Below are 12,466 nucleotides of genomic sequence, written 5' to 3' on the forward strand. Positions count from 1 at the left end.
CAGAGCTTCCCAATCCCAAATCACTATTCCTTTCATTCTTAGGAGAACTGTCCTTCCCGTGTAGCAAGACAAATTCAAAGAAGCCATCTGAGCTCTTCAGCCTCCAACCTCATCTATCCATTACCCAAAGAAGGAACAAGTGAAAAATAAATAGTAAGAAAATGGCAAAGGAGGGAGGCAGGAAATAGCTTCTATAAAGATGTTCTGATCCTAAAGCTTGCATGACTGGGGAGACAGGGTGTGGGTGTGGGCCAGCACTAGCTAAAATGCAAAAATTGTAAAAATATTGTTCTGAGCACTCAATCTGAACCAATCCCAAGTCCTGGAATGAGGTGTCAGGTTGGGCAGAATCCCTAGATGTGGCCATTGTCAGTGATGGCCATGTGGAAACTGTCACCCTTTCCATCTATGTTTTTGGTACATAAACTGGGTGACTTGTCCACAGTAACAATCACCGTTGGAAGAAAAAAGGACAACGTGGTGTAACCAAAAGAACATAGACTTTGGGGTCAGTGGGCCCGAGGGCAAATCCTAGTTCAGTGACTATGAACTTGAAGCCTTTAATATGTCTGGGTTTCAGTTTCTTCATTTGCACAATGAAGGGCTCCAGTTCTAAATTCCATTAATCCTCCTAAAACTGGATCTACTATTTACCTTGAAACCAACATCCGTCTTGTTTGGCAAATTTCCTTTTCTTCTACCCCAGGAACAGAGCTCCCTCTTCAGTTCTTCTCATTTCTTGGCTCCTTTATCTATTTCCAACAGTGAGCACACCTCAGAGGCCCAAGGGAGCTAAAAATCCCTTTCTTCCTGGTGTACAGCCCTTCCCCCTCACTCAAAGTGGTAGTTTTGAGTTTTAAGGAAAAAAAAAATCACCAAACTTTATTTCGGTTTTAACTGTTACAGAAGACCATCACCTAAATACTATGTGACAACTCCCCCCCACACCCTTTTCGGCCCCATTTCAGGGAGGAGACCAAGCACTCCTTCGCCTCTGTTCTCACTTCTTGTCCTCCTCTTTCTTTTCCTTTTTGCCATCCTTAGTCGCTTGTGAGGCTAGTGACCCCATGGCATTTCGTATGGCCTCATTGTTCGGGTCCACACCTGGCAGATTCTCCAGGACACTCTGTAGAAACTCAGGGTCTTGCATCACATCGTAATCATCCTCCTCCTAGTTGGAAATGACAATGTTAATCTTGGAGCAGGTAGACTATGTCTGGTCCCAAGACATCCTGTTTCCTACCCCTGAATGTGACTAGGCAAGAAGGACATCCCTGGCCAAAGCAAGACAGAATCCACAGGACCCAGATAATTTGTCACCTGGGTTCCCTTTTCATATTCTAACAAATCTGCTTCTTCTAGAGGCCTAAGTCTGCTCCTCTTAGAGAAATAAAAGACAGGATTCTCCTGGTCCTTTCCCTGAGACTGAATTCACTGCATCTTTTCCACTCAGCAAGGATATCTTTGCTTTTCCACCAATTTCCCACAGTGAGAACACTAAGAATACACAAGCCCTAGGAGAATGACAGGACTCTCCAGGGGTAGGCCGTGATGACTCGACTAGGGAGGGAGGGGCCAGAATTGGAATCCTAAACTTGGATGCTAATGAGTTTCTGGGGAGTTGGAGGGGAAGGGACAACAGTTACCTTGGCAGGCTCAGAGGTATCCATGGCTGAGCTGGCATCGATGTCGCCTGACTCTGCCTGACCAAACTCTGGAAAAGAGGGGTCCCTTTGGTCAACATGCTCCCCAGGCCCTTTGTCCATGTCCCCTTCCTTTCAGTTCTTCACTCACCAGCTCCCTGCAAGGACATCTGCATGGCGTACGCAATCTGCTCTTCTTCAGTCATGCTGCTTAAGTCAGGGAGCCCACTCCGACCAAACTCTTGCTGACTGATGGTCATCTTTAGCAGGGCATCATCTGAATCTGAGGAGTCAGGGAGAAAAACCAAAGGGTAGTAGGGGGTACGCCCTTCTCCCATGCCTTTGCCTGGCCCTTTGAGGCAGACCCCTATTCTGCCGTCACCAGATCTCTTCTCCTGCACCCCCATACTCTCATTCTGTCATACTGCCATCTTCCTGGTCTTAGATCTCAGGCTACCCAGCCTTAGGTTCCCATCTCTCACCCCCACCTTCGGTCCCAGCTGTGGCAATCCCAGCCTCAGCAGCAGAGGCTGCTGCTGCCCGTCTTGCCTCCTCCTCTTGCCTCTGTCGCTGTTCTTCCATGGATACACGAAGCGCCTGAGGGAAGGAGGGAAGGTCAGGAGTCACCTTCCCAGCTCCTCCAGCTCTAGAAAAATTAGGTGGGGCTCTGGAGCAAGAGGATAAAAGAGTGGATTCTGGTCTATGTTTCAGGGAAAAGGATGAAAAGGACAACTGGATGGTGTGACGAGAAGGGGACTAGGAGAATGGTTGGGGCCAAATTGTGAGGACTGGAGGAAACCATCTCAAAAAGAAGCAGTTTTGATGTAACCCAGGATTAGAGCCTCCAAAGCCTGGATAATCAGAAAGACAGTGAGGCTTTTTAAGGGGTATGGGGGAAAGAGATGGACACACGAGCAGTGTCTTGCACCTAGCAGGTATACAAGAATTTGTTGAATAAGTGACTAGGGAGTCCTAGAGATGCTGCCAGGAATATGAGTATGAGGGACAGTAGGGGTTTGTGTGGGATCAGGGCTTTTCCCTCACCAGGGCCAGTTCAGGATCAGCACTGGGGTCCACCCCAAACTCGAAGTCGCTGGCCCCTAGCCCCAACATGGCACCACCTTCTCCAGCCAGGATAGGGGAGCTGATGAGGGCATCAGCCAGGCTGGGCCCAGGGGGTACCGTCACCAGATGCGAGCCGGTCCCATCCTTGCCATTTAGCGTGTTCACGAAGGCTGTCAGTTTGTCTGTGTTTGCCTCCTGGGGAGAAAACAATACGGGAGGCTGATCTCACTAGGGAACATCATCCTTCCCACTGTTGTTTCCCATCCCAGCAGCTCTCCAAGGGAAGGCGCACCTCTAAGTAAGGATCTCTTTTCAGTACCCCTAAGATTCTTCCCTGTTGGTTCATTCAAGTCAGAATCCCAACTGCCCCCCACTTACCTCCTCCCCAAAGTTGATAATGTCAACATTCACTTTCTCTTTCTTTAGCCGCTTTGCTAGCTTCACCAGCTACAAAGGGAGTTGGGAAAATGAAAGATAAATAAAATAAATAATAACTCACATTTATACAGCACTTTGAGATTTACAAAGTACTTTATTCAAAACAACCTGTGAGGTGGGGAGTATGAACATTACTAACTAAATGAAATAATAAATGTAAACTGCCATAATAACCTTAAAGTCTTTTATGAATGTTAGCTATAATTACTTTCCCTATATTAAAAATGAGGAAACTAAGGCTCAGAGGCATTAACTATCACCCTGCTAAGTCTCAAAACGAGGCTATGAGATCTGATTTCTCCTTACTTCAAGCCTCGCCCTCTTCCCAAGACCCCATGCTGCCTCTTAGGAGTCACTGCCTGTTCCTCTCACCTCCTGAGAAAAGCCCCACTCCAGACAAACAGAGCCCCTCACCCTAACTGTCCCCTCTCCAGCATTGAGGGAACATGAGTATCCAGATACGCAGTGAGCAGCATCATGGGGGAAGGCCCATCCATCCGAGTAGATCCCTCATTCCCATCCAAGATCTGTGCTAAGGTCCAGATTCCCAAACATCCCCTTCCCCAGAAATGCTCTGATCTTCCAGATCTCCACTCCCCACTCCCAGCCCATCTTGTCTCATCCCCTGGCTAGACTCACGTCCTTCTCATTGTCTTCTACTGGGCTGCCCACAAAAGCAATGATCCGCATCTTGTGGTTCTTGCCTTGTCTGTGTTTCAGAGCCAACTTGTGGGGAAAAAAAGAGGAATCCTAGTCTCAGGGACAACCCAGGGATCACTGCCTGCCCACTGAATCAACTCCCTGCCCAGAGAAGGAGACCATTCCTATGGTTTCTAGGAAAGGAGATCTCACTGGCCTTGCTTCTCCTTCTTCCTCCAAGTCCCAGATCTCTACAAGGTGTAAACCCTAACACCCAGGGCTCTGGGCACTGGGAAGGCTAGTATTTCTACTCCAAAGTCAGCCCCCACTTCCCACATTCCCTGAATCTTGGACTCTACCTCACCTCTTCCATTCTCAAGGCTAAATATCTCTAGATCACCTCCATTCTCCTGCTTGATTTGGGGAGTTGGAAGGAGATTATCCCAAGGAAAGAAAAACTGGTATGAAGGCCCTGTGGGACCAGAGTCAGAAAGGTCTGTCACACTTACATGGGCAACTCGAATGCCAATACAGAAGGTAATCTTGCCCTTGGGTTGAACTGTGTGGAGCTTGGACAAAATTCGGCCAGTGTCAGGGGTTAGCGTAGTAAGTACCTCACAGTCACTAGGAAGGGGACAGACAAGTTAAGTAAATCCAGGGCAGCATAAGACTCCTAACTGCTCCAATCACCTTTCCCTTTTGGGATTACTATAATTTATACATATTTTTCATTTGAGTATGTGTCCAATCTCTTCCACTTCCAGGTGCAGAGATTCTTTTCCCCCTTTTTATCCCCTACTATTGGACTCTCTACAGAGAACTTAATCAGCACAGACTCACTGAAAGGACCAAGGGAACCAGCTCAATGCAATCAATCCTCTTGGGGGCCCTATAGTCCACCCTATAGTTCTGTTTCAATTCTGTGCCCCCGCCCCATCCAAATCATCTTTTCCAAACCCATTTTTGAGATGACAATTAGTTTGAGGAAATGGTCAATTGTCAGTGGTCAATGCCAAGTGACTTCAATGATCTAAGTTGTTCTTAATTGCTTCTCAAATAGACTATATAACTTGGGTTTCATCTAGCCAGTTTATCTTATTATGTTTTGTCCAGGCTATTCAAGTGAATTGGAATTCTCTGCATTTACACACAGGAGTAGTGACAGTGTGCAACCCATTTGAACTGATTCATGGGAAAACAATGACACAGCCCACCAAGTCCAACCTCCGTACTTGGCCAGTGTGATGAGTCCCACGTTGTTCTCGGGGTTGCTTCGTGTCTTGGAGTGACATACTATGTTGACTGCATCCTGCTGGGCCTGTAGCCGTGTGGGCAGGAAATCCCCGTTCCGCATGTACTCACTGTTATCAACACTGTGGGATCAGGGCACAGGGTCGGGAATGAACAATGTTCCTGGGATGTCTGAATCTTAAGACATCACCCTTCTTACTTTCTGGGACCCTTCAATATCTCCTAAGCACGTGTGCACTATGACATACAGTTTGTACTAATCCAAATATTATTTTCTAAGTATTCTTAAGTCTTTGATTTGTTAATGGTCTATGTCTCCCATTGAACGGGAAGCTTCCCAGAGGCAGGCAAAATTTAAGAATATTTGCAAAACAGCATACATACCAATGCGAACAAGTAAGATACAAACCAGCTAAAGAAAAGAATATTAGTACAGCAAATCTATACGATGCTTTAAGGTTTAAAGAAGTCATTCTCATACCCCTCTGAACTAGATATAAATTTTATCCTTCCCACTTTACTGATGAGGAAACTGAGACTGACAGGTTATCTGACTCACTGATGGTCAAACCGCCAGTCTCTGGCACCCACTGTATGTGTGGCCTTGGACACCTCATGTAGTCTCTCTGGGCCTGAGTTTGTTCCTTTACAGAACACCTTTCAGCTCTAATCTTATGATCCTCAGCAATGTTATAACTGGGAACTGAACTTCACTCCAAGTGCAGTCCTATCACTGCTTCTCTATACTTGGTCACTTGGAGTTAGGTCAGCAGCTTTGATAAAAGATGGGACAGAAAGGCAGACAAATCAAGTTATGAAAATTAGGTTAGAAGGGTGTGAGTTTTCCAAGTTTCCCCTTATTCTCTCCCTTTTGATCCTCCGGGGCCACAGGTCAAGCACAGTGAGGGATACAAATGCTCTGGCCCAAGGTGAAACATGCACATGCATGTGGTCCACATCTGGTGATCTAAGCTAAGTGAAAGACGCTGCAGTAAGAGAATTCAAAATTCGTTTCTATTTGTCTTTGATGGAGGTGAGTCCAGGAGAAGTTCTAATGTTGCGGCTCATCTGACAGTAAAATGCTTCTACTAGCTCAGTACATACCAACTAATGGTGTGGGAAAGAGGCTGAGAAGCCTCAGAGGGAAAAGAAACAGAAGAAAGAAGGAACAGAGAAAGCAGTGAAGCCCAGGAGAGGGATTTATCTGAGTGATACCCAAGATGAAAAGAGGTAGGAGGGGTCTCACTGGAGAAAAGACATTTGAGTGGGCGAAGATATGATCACCATCTTCAAATACCGGAAGGGCCAACATGGGCAACCTCGGAAGATTTCTTGAAATTTTCCTTGAAATATTTAAACAAAGGTTAGATAACCAATTCTCAAGGATGTTCTTAGTAGGAAGATAGTGTTTAGGTTTAAGTTAGACTAGGTCTGTGGATATTAGAACCTTGTAGTGCATTATTCAGTTATTAGAAGGGTCTGCAAATGCAGGGACATACTTGCAAGTACAGCAAGTACACTCCTAACTCAAGATACAATTTTATTTAAAAAAAATATACACTGAATGTTAGGAGCACCATATTCCCAGATCTCACATCAAAAGAACAAGTCAGTCTAAAAACATGACAATTCTTTAAAATTAATTTTTATAAAACACTACTGGGTTGAATTCTGGCTAGATGTTAATTCTGTCAGAGAAGGCTGTGAAATACTTTTTCCTCCAACATACATTTACAAAAGTGGATTTTCTGCATTTGTTGCACTGAAATCTAAATATTGAAAGAAGGTATCTGTGGAATCAAATCTATAGCTTAAACTTTTTCAATTTTTCAATCAGCTTTCTCTGAGAACTAAAAAACAGTACCAGTCACCACATTAAATGCATCAGTATCGTAAAAAAGCAAATATACCTTCCGTAGTTGAATGTCTCACAAATATTATTATAACTTTTTAAATGTATGCAGATGCTATTAATACAATACAAATTAATTTGAAAGCTACTGAATTCCTAGTAGCATTTTGTCATTATGTGTTTTCTCAATCAGTGCATAATAGTAGTAAAATTAGTATCATGAGGTAGATTTCAAATTTTTTTTTAAATTTTAAAACCTGGGAACCATTAGAACTATATAAGCTAAGATCCATTCCAACTCTGAAATCCTGTGACTTGTTCTGCCTGGCCATAAAGAATAAAACTGGGGCAGCTAGATGGCACAGTGAGTGGAGCACCGGCCCTGGAGTCAGGAGGACCTGAGTTCAAATCCGGCCCCAGACACTTGACCCACGTACTAGCTGTGTGACCTTGGGCAAGTCACTTAACCCCAACTGCCCTGCCTTTCCCCCTCCAAAAAAAAAAAGTAACGCATAAAGGACAAAACTAGGAAATTGTGGAGGCTACTTTAGGTTTCATAGAAGGAAAACTTCCTAACAGTAAGAACTGTCCAAAAATAGTTCTTAACCTAACAGTAAGAACTGTCCAAAAATAGAATGGGCCATCTTGGTAGATAGTAAACTCTCCATCAATGGGGATGTCTAAGCAGAGAATGGATCCCTATCAGAGATGATATAAAGAAAATTACTGTTTAGGAATGAGCTGGAATACATGACCTCTGAGGTCCCCTTCCATTCAGAGATTCATAATTTCAGTGTTAAAATGAGCCAAATGTAATCCACAAAATAGTTAAATCACATTAAGATAATTAGGATCTCAGTGATCCAGATTAGCTATATCCTCACAAAAAATGTAAGGAGCTTTTTCTCTAGGTTCCGGGATTAATTTGAATACAAATTCCTTGAAAGGAGAAACAAAAACTTTGGGAACAATCCAAATGGTTACTAAGTATAAGGAAAATACTGGACTGTGAACAAAGTCAACACATGGAGATGGGATAGAAAAAATAAAGCCAAATGAGGCAAGGGGGATCAATCAAATAGTGAAGACAGAAACATTCCCCATCTTCAAGAAAGGAGAGGATAGGTTTAACCTTAAACAAAATTAGCTTGTAATCTCTTTTAGGTCAGGGGCTAGATTCTATTTTTAAAAATATTCCTACAGTTACACAGTAGAGAGTAAATATTCTGGACCAAATGACACCTCTCTCCTTTCATTTCTGCACCTACTAGAAATTTGTACCAGGGGAAGCCCTATAGAATCTCCAACTATGGATGCCTAAAACTAAGCTCATCATCTTTCCTCAAAATTCAACATACAAAGTTGAACTTCCCTAACCTTGAGTTACTTAGCCTCCAAGCCATCTTTGACTCTCCTGCCCCATCAGTCGCTGTCATGTTGGAATCCCTCTGCCAAACCATTCTAAGCCCACTGTCTTGTTGCTTCCAATGTTTATCTTCTCCAATAAATCCTAAACTGATACTACATTAATTCTCCTAAAAAGCTACCTTGCACTATCATTTTATTTTGGTCAAGAACTTTCAAACAAATGATTTCATATTACCTATAAGATAAAGTCCAAACTCCTTACTCTGGCAATCAAGACCTTCTGCAATCTGGCCCCTTCTTCACTTTTTACTACTTTTATCACTCCCAACAGCAACCTACCATACTCGTCAATTTGAACTACTTAATGTTCCCTGAACACAACACTAACCTTGGCACCTCTTTACTCACGCTAGGTCCTCCTTCTGCCCCAGGGCCTCCTCATCCTATAATTCAATTCAACAAACATTTATTAAGCGCATACTTTGTGCCAGGCGCTGTGCTAAGCATCAAGGATACAAAAGGAGGCAGAAAATAGTCCCTGCCTTCAAGGGGCTTACAATCTAACTGGAAAGACAATATACAAAGATATGTATACAAAGCAAGCTACATACAAGATAGATCGGAAAGAATTAACAGAGGGAAGGCGCTGAAATTCAGAGGGGTTTCCTGTAAAAAATGGGATTTTAGTTGGGACTTAAAGCAGGAGGGCAGCGCACTCCAGGTATGGGATACTGCCGGAGCGTCACAGGACCCAAGAATACCTGTTGGTGGGTGAGATGGGGAAGACTGGAAAGGTCGGAGGGGGCCAGGCTACGAGACCCGCCTTCTCCATCTCCGCCAAGTGACCCGTGCACAGTGCACAGATGGCATCAAAGCCGGGTCTGCTGCCTCTGCTCCACCCACCGCCGTAACTGCTTTTCGGCACTGGGCCGATGTTCCTGGGGGCCGACGTGCTTGGGGGAATGTTTCTGGTCTCCGCGGTCCTATGACAAGGCCCCCGGGGCAGGGCCGGCGTCTCTGGCCTCTGCGTGCACGGTCCCCCGCCAGCAGGAGCCCGGCTGCCGCCCGAGCGGGCGCTGAAGGGGGGAAGGGAAGCCCGGGGAAGGGGCCCAGGCTCGGCTGGGCGAGCAAGGGAGGCCGCGCTGGCAGCACCACGATGGGCCCTGGGCTCCAGGGCGGCCTCTCCCGCCCCCTCCAGCCTGCCCTCCCGGGCCCCGGGATGACTCAGGGAATCCGCTCGGGGCCGCTGCCGCCGAGGCAGCCGCGCGGCACAAGCCGCACTCCCTCGTTCCCGCTCCCGGGGGCGCCGGCGGCGGCTCCTCGCGCTCCCCGCCCGGACCCACTCCCTCCCGTCGCCCCGGACCCGGTCTCTTACCACACCATAGTGCTTTCCAACACCATCTTGCCTCCTTTCTCCCTCCCTGACCGGCTCGTCTGGACTACCCAACAATGCTTTATCCTATTGGCTTAACCCGGCTCTCCAATCCCAGGGCTCTATCGGGGTCCGGCGCATGCGTTACACAGTGGGAGCCGCGAGGTTCTCTGGGAGTTGTAGGCCAGGAGCGGGAGAGGGGGCAGAGCGAGGCACCGGGCTTAACCAGAAACCCGGAGAGGGGGGCATGGGCTCCTCCTCGCCCTGTCTTTGCTTGGGGCGCTGAGTTGGACGGTTCGGAAAGCGAAGGATGGGGACTGCACGTGGGATTTCGCTGCTAAAATTCCCTCTGCCAGTGCACAGAGACGTTAAATAACTTGGCCAGGGTCACACAATCAGCATGTGTCAGAGCCTGGACTGGAACCCAGGGCTCCGAAGCTGCCTTGTAGGTACCTAATCAAAAGCCCTACGGTCTGCTCTGCTTATACCAACTGGATGTGCTTCCTAGGGAAAAAAACGGAAAAAGAGGAGAGGATTGCGGCTGGGTGTAGACTTCTGTTAAAAAAAAAAAAGTACGTTTTTTCTATACCTTTTGTTTTTGTATCATAGTCATTTCTGGAAATGCCCTTCTCCCCGCTTCATAGTAAAACCTTCCTAAATATAGATGCAGTAAGCACTTCTTGATACAACCTTGTGCCCTAGAAATCCGCCACCTTTCCAAGCCTATACCTATATCTTTAAATAGGTGACTGGGTAATCTCCTTGGGATGCCCCGAATCACCCCCTGCCCCAACCCTGACCAAGCAATAGGTGGAACTGGTGCCAGGCTAAGGAAATGAAATGAGGGAGTCCCTCCCCTCCGCAGTGATGCAGGCAGATTCCAAATTCTTCACCCTCAAAGCCTGAAGGAGAAAGATAATTCTTCGCCCTCTTAAAGATTTTTTTCATATGGAATTTACGAATCAAGAATTAACTACAAAACCATCTTGATAAATGAGAGGAGTAGCTCTAGGTAAAGACAAAATATGAATTCAGTAGAGACAGATGCAAAACCTCTGACAAATACAAATGCACTACAACTCACGTTGATAGTTACATGTGTAGTTTAAAAAAAAAAGCAAACAAACCGAGAGATTATGATTGCTCCTAAGCTGTTAGCAAGTAACATTAATGAAAAAAATCTGAGAACAGGCAACTGTATTAAATGAACTGAAATGCATTAAAAAGGCAATGATAGGGGCAGCTAGGTGGCGCAGTGAGTAGAGCACTGGTCCTGGAGTCAGGAGGACCTGAGTTCAAACCCAGTCTCAGACACTTGACACACTTAACTAGCTGTGTGACCTTGGGCAAGTCACTTAACCCCAATCGCCCTGCCTTCCCCCCTAAAGTGTAAAAAAAAAAAAAAAAAAGGCAATGATATCTCCTCACTACGCTTTGCCTCGGTCAGATCCTAATTAGATCATGTGTCTAGTTTTTGCTATACTTTTAAAAGTCTAGGTAGGAACTGGGGATGATATAGAGTACCCAAAGGTTTCTGTGATCTCATCAATGGGTGTGGTCCTTCCAAGAAAGTAAATGGACGTTCAAGCCTACTGTGCTCTTTTCTCACCTGGCTGCCGTACTTCTGGATTTCTCGGACTTCATCACACCCCTGGAAACTCATTCTTGGGCTAATTTCGTCAGCCTTGGGACGCTATTTCGTCACTACCCTTTGTCTCTGGGATTGGAAAGTAGGGCTATCAACTCCAAACCTTCATTTAAGGAGAGTTCAGTCCAGATCTCTCATTTTGTACTTGGCTGCACTACTTTGGGACTCCTCTGCTTTTCCATCATGCCCCTCTACTACTTTCTTCTCTCACCTTTTTCAGCTTCCTCGTGTGTTTTGTCTTCCTCAATTAGATTATAAGTTCCTTGAGGGCAGTGACTTTCTTTTTTCATATTTGTAGCCCCAGCACTTAGTACAGTGCCTGCCTGGCATATAGGCACCTAATCTGATGTTTTCTGATTTCATGTACAAGAATGTCAAGATGGCTGTGATTTGGTTCTTCTAGTCTACTGGACAAGGACATCATCGTTTGTAGGCAGTCTAAAAACCTTGCGATCTGAAGCACCTTTGGCCCTGATTTTCTACCACTGTTGATATCACTGAAGTGGAAGGGGAAGTGACACAGGACTGAAGGTCATTTCGTATGTTGTGGAGACAGGCAGATGGCACAGTGGGCAAAGTGTTAGACTTGAAGCCTAAAAGACATGTTTTCTATTCTCCTGGAAACATTTACTAGCTATGTGACCCGGGCCAGATAGAATGAGGATAATAGTACTCATCAGTAACCTACTCCAGGGTTAGTCTGAGGATCAATGCAGCCTCTGAGGCTGAGATGTAACAAAGTATGGATCAATTCTCTGCTGCTTATGCTAATTTTGGCTTAACAATTAACACCAAGAAAACCCAGGTTCTCCACCAGGCAGCACCGCACCTTTCATATATGGAAGCAGCAAATGGAGACACACTGGATGCTGTGGAAAAGTTCACTTACCCTGGCGGTATACTATGTGCACACAGATGATGAGGTTGGTACACAACATTGCCAGAGCTAGCTCAATGTTTGGGGGGCTCTGAAGAAAAGTGTAGGAGAGGAGGTACTGGGCTGCCTACCAAACTGAAGGTTCATAGAACCCTTGTGCTGACCCATTGCTGTGTGCTTGTGAAACTTAGTGCTCTGCCAGCACCACGACAGGAAACTGAATCACTTGAATTGTCTTAAGAAGGTTCTGAAGATCAGCTGGCAAGATAAGATACTAGACATTAAGGTACTTTCTTGAGCTGAACTGCCAGGC

The 12,466-nt window shown here is 45.7% G+C and overlaps 1 protein-coding gene across 1 annotated transcript in view; it reads right to left on the reverse strand.

Annotated features, from left to right (window-relative positions):
* Positions 1-854: 854 nt before the first annotated feature.
* LOC118857504 (putative PIP5K1A and PSMD4-like protein) overlaps positions 855-12,466 on the reverse strand; it is a 48,774-nt gene continuing 37,162 nt past the window's right edge. Inside the window, exons 17-27 of the mRNA XM_036768173.1 lie at positions 9,777-9,977; positions 9,632-9,715; positions 5,018-5,158; positions 4,295-4,409; positions 3,786-3,872; positions 3,087-3,155; positions 2,688-2,903; positions 2,132-2,240; positions 1,795-1,926; positions 1,647-1,714; positions 855-1,171 (exon numbers count right to left, since the gene is read on the reverse strand). Of these exons, the coding sequence (XP_036624068.1) occupies positions 1,001-1,171; positions 1,647-1,714; positions 1,795-1,926; positions 2,132-2,240; positions 2,688-2,903; positions 3,087-3,155; positions 3,786-3,872; positions 4,295-4,409; positions 5,018-5,158; positions 9,632-9,715; positions 9,777-9,977 (1,393 nt within the window). The 3' untranslated portion in view covers positions 855-1,000. The remainder of the gene's footprint in view (positions 1,172-1,646; positions 1,715-1,794; positions 1,927-2,131; positions 2,241-2,687; positions 2,904-3,086; positions 3,156-3,785; positions 3,873-4,294; positions 4,410-5,017; positions 5,159-9,631; positions 9,716-9,776; positions 9,978-12,466) is intronic.

This window comes from Trichosurus vulpecula, chromosome 7, assembly GCF_011100635.1.
Source record: "Trichosurus vulpecula isolate mTriVul1 chromosome 7, mTriVul1.pri, whole genome shotgun sequence".
Taxonomy (NCBI): domain Eukaryota; kingdom Metazoa; phylum Chordata; class Mammalia; order Diprotodontia; family Phalangeridae; genus Trichosurus; species Trichosurus vulpecula.